Raw genomic sequence first — 6182 nt, forward strand, 5'->3', positions numbered from 1 at the left:
TATTGCAGAAAAATTGTCTCACATGAATTACGATTGGCTTTACGGTTATTACTGTTGAAAGATCACGAAGATTTCTTTCATGTCTTTATCCATTTTCTATCCCAAGTAATTACAAATATTTCTGTGTCTCTAACAAAAGATTGAAACTGATGAAAGTTCACAGAATTTACCAGATATGACAATATACATTTAATAATGGATTAATGCGAGTTAATCTGAGGTTTAAGGACAAACCCAGATTTGATTGTGGTCACGATTTTGACAATGTAGTGGAATCCATTTATTTAATGCCGATCGTAAAGCGTTCCGCCGATCGTATGGTAGAATTAATTAATAAAGTGATTGATTCGGTTAAACGCATTAATCGTACTGTGCGCCGCAGATTCGCGCGCGACTGGACCGGCGAATTCCATAAATTTAGAAACTGCCGATCGATCGAATCGTGTCCGTTCATCAGTGTGTCACGTCCGACCGAGCGAATTCACCACAAAACCGGACAGCGGTATCGAATGGATCACCGATTTTTTAAAAATGATTAATAGCAAGTCCCGTCGGTGTTGGTGCGATTCATTCGCATTGATAGGCTTATTGTTGTAATTAGCGAGCGTGGACAAAAGACCATTTTTACGAATAATGGCTTGATCGCGAAAGATATTCTTGAGTTTTGCGGTAATGAGATTCCGATCTTAATTCCTCGCCAATAATGTTAGACTTTTAAGGTAGAATTAATTTTTTGATTCTGAGAGAGAGAATTTTAATAGATAAATTGAAATCTGTAAAAAATAAATAAAAATAAATAAAATAAGCAACACTTATTATTTTTATAAGGAACTATAAAGTAGAATTATGAAGAGAGAGAGAGAGAGACTGGAACTGTCATTATTTCTTTCATATTAATAAAACTAACTAAATCGGACTAACTTCACGGATACTCAAAAGTGGAATATGTAAAGTTAACACAACATTTTATTAATATAAAAAAAATGACAGTTCCAGTAGCGCTTTTCGTAGTTCAACATTTACTTACAAAAATAAAAGAGTTCCACATTTGTTATATTAAAAAATCAAAACTGAAAAAGTAGCGATTGAAACTCTGTTTAAAAATGTCTGTAGAGTATAGAATTTTGCTAAAAATAACGAGAAATATCGCTGAAATTGCGATAAATTAACGGCATAATACTTTTTTTCCACGTGATGGTGTTCATGGCATGTTATATTATTGTACGTTCAAAGTCTATTAAAATTCGTAATTGTTGGAATATTTATTTTTATATTACGTATATTAGTTACAACTTCAACACAGTACGAGAATTCATTATGGAAGAGAATAGAGAAGCGGTTTTTGAGGAAATCAAAGAGCGCGAATTATCACGAATCCGCTCACTTCTGATACTGTATATAATGTACATATATTACGTTTTTACTCAAAATGACAGTTAAAGTAATAAGTAATAATATAAGTAATTGTGTATACATACCGAGTCTTTTTACCGAGTCTTGCGTAAACTGCAGTTATCGGAAAAAATAAAGTACTAAATCTTGCGGGCGTTCCATTACATCTCGTATTCTCGCTTGCCTGCTTACAGACCGGAGCCTGCCTTTCGACATTCAAAGCCGTCCGCTCTCCACGTTGACGGCGGCGCGGAGGCCGGTCGTCCCCCTAACTTTCTTATTCAAGATGTTTTGAGAGCAATTTAACTTGGACTTCGGCCGAAGAGCACCGGAGAGTCTCGGAGTCGCCCGTGAGTGAGAAGGGAATTAAGAGCGGAATAAAACGCGCGGAAGGTAAGCGACTGTGCCGGGCCGTAATACGGGAATACGGAGGAGCGACTTGCGGCAGGTTGCATCGTTCATCGCGGACAAGTTAAAAAAGAAGGAGAGATTCATCGATCCTGGAAACCGCCGTCGCTGGAGTGCCGCCGCTGTCGGGATTCACGGAGGTGCACCCCCGGCTGGGCTGACCGGCTTCGGCTGTCCATCGACGACCAAGGTCGCCGTACGGTTATGCTGGTGGCATCGCTGCAGGTGGCCGCCAGCAAATGCTGTCATGCCGCTGCCATGCCAGCCGGCGGCCCGGAGCCGGCCGCTGGTCACGACGTGGTGCTGCCTGATCAGGCCGATCCGTTGCTCTCTGCGCGTAGGACTCGCACTGCTGCCCCTGATCGTCCTGTTAATCTTGGCCGGCCGCAGCCGCGCGGCTTCCTCGCAGCCGCCCGTGACCCGCTACGCCTCGCGCATCGTCGAGACGAAGAGCGGACAAATACGCGGGATACTTCAGGTATGTATCGATTCTTCTTGCTAGGACCCGGACCAGGAGGGGGATGGAGGTGGGAGGAAGGTGGAGGAAGGTGGAGGAAATGGAGGAGTATGACAGGGTGTGGGGAGGGGGGAGGGGGAAGGGTATCGAACGACGTACCACATCCCCGGCAGGATTTGGATATCCTACAGGCAGGTGGAACGCGGTGGAGCCTGCTCGGACGTCGAGTTCGATTCGATGTAAATGGCGGATCGTGATTCGCGGATCGGCTAGTTCCCGGCAGTATTACGTCGCTGTTTCCGCGATGTACACGGCGAAAAGCGAGATTTATTGCTGGATTGACCCTGCGGAAGCGCAGGATTTTTCTGTCCGTCGTCGTTCGAACGGGGTAACTCGCTCGAGAGTACCAATTATTTGTGACGGCGCGTTTGATTTTTTTTTTTTTTTATAATTCTAATATCAGAGATTTTTTTCAAAGAGATGAAGGTACGGTAAGGTCTTTTTCTTTTTGCAAAAAAAAAAAAAAAAAATAACATTTTCCCGCGCTAAATTTTTCGACGTAAAATAGAAGCTATATAGTGTAAAATGGAAACGCTATTCACTGGTAATCGATTGCAGAATCTGCCGCGCAGGTCTATTCTTCCTGTTTATACAGGTAACGGGCGGTGGTTATGATAGTGGATATGCGATGACATGAATATTTGGATATTATGTGTACAGGATGAGATAATATCTTGGACATGAATTAATCTCCTGCTGCAGTTCGCGTGCGAAATGCGAATCAATTTTGGTCAAGAGCTGTATAAACTAGCCCAGTTAAATGTCTTGTTAGCTAATATCGAAATAATAATTATGGCTACGGCAGCGCGCGCCCGAGTGCGCTCTCTATTGAATCCTACATTACGTAATTAATATCTATTTTCATTTTAACAATACGCTATCTATTCCCACTGATGTTACAACGGTGTATAAATGGTAAAGTTAATAGTACGTGAATAATGCTTTTAGCATGCGACATTACGGTGAGTTTCACGTGTACGAACGATGTTTCCGCGAGATTTTTAATCCTCGCGCGTCGCGCGCGTTCGGCAAAAACGTAGATAAGAACTATATCTAATGTTCTCTCATTAACATCCCGGAGGAACGTCGGTTCCCCGGCGCATTAATCTTGCGATTTCAATTACTTCCACACTACTGTCTTCCTACATCTCTTAAATTTGACCGCGTCGCCGCGTATCCTCCTTTTCCTCGCGCTTTACTTTCTCCCGTTTTTCCGCTTCTTTTTCTCATCACTTGTTCCGTCCAATCTAACTCGTCCTCAGTGCCCAACACCTCTTCCCTTTTTTCTCTCTTCTCGTTGCCCACCAACGTACTCTTTCATTAAATGCGTTACTCTGTCCTCCTATCACTCTCACACAAACTTTGCAGACCTTCTCCCCGGCTTTCCTTTCCTCTGTGGCGTCAGTTTCTTCTCTCTTACCATCCCTTCAACTTATTACCGCACCTAAATCCTGCTGTCGACCCGACATTAAAACTTCCCTTTGCCTGCTAAGTATCTTTACCAACCGATAGCTCTTATATCCTTCTCACGGCTTTTTTTATCACTCCAATTAACTAAGAGCACGTGCGTCGCGCTCGTTAACTTTTTCGTCGTATCTTCATGTATATATATATATATATATATAAATTTTCTCTCACAATTAGTCAAACACACACGTTTCCTCGAAAGAAGCAGCAAGACCCACCCTTGTCGTTGCCCTCGTCAAACCGTACGCAGCAAAAGAATTCGCAATGAGTACAACCTTTTATTACGTACAGCGACTCGAAATTTCGCGAGTGGAATTAAAGCGATTAATTAACGAAACGCGTAAACACAGTAGAAAAATCCCTGTCCTTTATCCCCCGTCCTATTTCCAATACACTTCGCATAGCTGCGCGCCGCTGACGGAGCGGGAAAACTGAAAGCGGTTCGATATCTCGATGTCCCACGCGACAGCGAAATTTTTCCAACAGACAATTTGCTGGCAGCTCGTCTATCGGAGCCGAAGCGTTTTCACAACACCGATCAGTCAGAGTGGGCGAGGCCGATTTGACATTTACCGCGGCATTCGCTACGCCGGATGGTAGACATCAATTACGTCTAATAGATATTCATATCGACAAGAGGCGGATCGATGGACGTGTCCGATGATTCAACCTCGTGCCGGCCCGGCGCCGCGCCGCTCGCAATACGAGCCGGCAAATTTCGCGTTTCGCGTTAAAGTATCCGCAGGCGGGATATCGTCAACCACATATCCCCCACCCCGCCCCCCCCCTCGCCGTCTCCACCGCCGCGGTGGTGGCTTCGCATCGGCGAAAATAAATTCCGCGACCGCGGAATAGCGGACCGTGGGGAATTGCGGGGAAAATCGGCCAATTTGACGCTCCGGTATCAATCCGCGCGCTGCCACCGCCACCGATATCGTTCGACGACAATAACGTATCCGGGGTCCGGCTATACGTGATGGGCTATACCGTACCGGCTTTCATCCCCGCGCTGTTATTTAACATTCTGACATTTGATATTTACGCGTCGTTGTTTCGCATTCGCGAAATTACGAATCGTTCTCCCTGAAAATTGCCGCGCCCGAAACCCCGTCGAAAAAGGATCGCGGAGAGCAACGTTAAAGCATCCACAGTTGCCCCTTCGCGCAATCCCGGAATTTCATCTCCAGCGCTCTTATCAAGTCTGTGAGTCTGTGAGACGCGCGTATACAAATTATACGGGATATTGCGAGCGTCGTTGGAACTTCGATACTTCGGGGAACAATGTCGGCTTATTATAACTGCTGCGAGCAAAGGGCGAAATAATTGAAGCGTACGCGGCGTTGGAGTAAAGCGTGCTCGCGACTCGTAGAAGGATCCACTTTAAATACGTATTTACGTCTAAAAGCGGATCTTAAGCGTGGGTATTACACGAACCGCCGCTGCCAATTTCATCCCCTTCGGCGCCTCATTTTCCTCGTATATATATATATATCTCGGCCAAGTCTCCCGCCTCCCGGAGATCGGCTCGTCGTAAAAGAGAACGTCGGATGGAATACGGATTATTTGTACGGGCGCGTATTCGTAATGCCATCACCGGCGTCTCCGCGCGATTGAAACATCCGCGCGCGCGGATCAGGCCGGGGGGATGCAGGTCGCTTTGGCGGGAATTGTGGATCCGCAATTTGCCGGCCTTTTTTCGCCCGGCAGTCCCCGGGCGGATGGATGGATAACGAGAAAACTTTTTCGCTCAGGACGCGCTCGTGGCCTTTACATTACGTCGTAACGTGCCGCGCACAACTCACGGTTGTCGTTTTTTGTTCGGCCCGCTCGCGCCCGCGTTCGCCGTTCACCGGTCCATTTCGCACGATCGACCGCCATACGTTTTGCCGGAGGAAAGCATTGCTCTGTCAAACGCGGCACCGACTACACCGATCGCGTTCCTTCGGTCCCTTGCTCCTCCGCTGTGATATATAAGCAGAATTATTTTGCATATTGCCGCCCTCGGGCACGTACAGCCGTTGAATCTTGAGCGATGCGAATCTTGAACGATCGATTATCGTTATGCGTTTGCTACGTCGTGTTCGAGACACACATTTATCGTACATTTATCGGATGTAGATATTGATAGAGACATATCGACGTTTGTAATATTTGTTAACAGCGCAAAATTATCTTTTAAACATGAAAGGTTGAAAAAGGCACTGGGAGTACGCGCTCGTGGAAAAATAAAGTGTTGTATTAAATTAAAAAGTAAAACCCAAGTGGTACCATCTTTATTAATTTATATATGATAAAATGTCAATGATACGTATCTTTGTATATATTCTCTCATTGAAGATCTTCCTATTCCAAATGATAGTAACTTTAATTCTTCTCATTTTTCTTCTCCTTCCTGATA

At 45.2% G+C, this 6182-nt stretch overlaps 1 protein-coding gene and 1 long non-coding RNA gene across 2 annotated transcripts in view; both read left to right on the forward strand.

The window, feature by feature from the left end:
* Positions 1-1868, forward strand: part of LOC108746135 — a 152167-nt gene extending 150299 nt beyond the window's left edge. The window contains exon 3 of the long non-coding RNA XR_001939146.1: positions 1587-1868. This is a non-coding gene — a long non-coding RNA (uncharacterized LOC108746135). The remainder of the gene's footprint in view (positions 1-1586) is intronic.
* Positions 1869-1953: 85 nt separating this feature from the next.
* LOC108746918 (neuroligin-4, X-linked) overlaps positions 1954-6182 on the forward strand; it is a 36126-nt gene continuing 31897 nt past the window's right edge. Inside the window, exon 1 of the mRNA XM_018484026.1 lies at positions 1954-2278. Within this exon, the coding sequence (XP_018339528.1) occupies positions 2048-2278 (231 nt within the window). The 5' untranslated portion in view covers positions 1954-2047. The remainder of the gene's footprint in view (positions 2279-6182) is intronic.

The sequence above is a fragment of the Trachymyrmex septentrionalis genome, unplaced genomic scaffold, assembly GCF_001594115.1.
Source record: "Trachymyrmex septentrionalis isolate Tsep2-gDNA-1 unplaced genomic scaffold, Tsep1.0 scaffold107, whole genome shotgun sequence".
Taxonomy (NCBI): Eukaryota; Metazoa; Arthropoda; class Insecta; order Hymenoptera; family Formicidae; genus Trachymyrmex; species Trachymyrmex septentrionalis.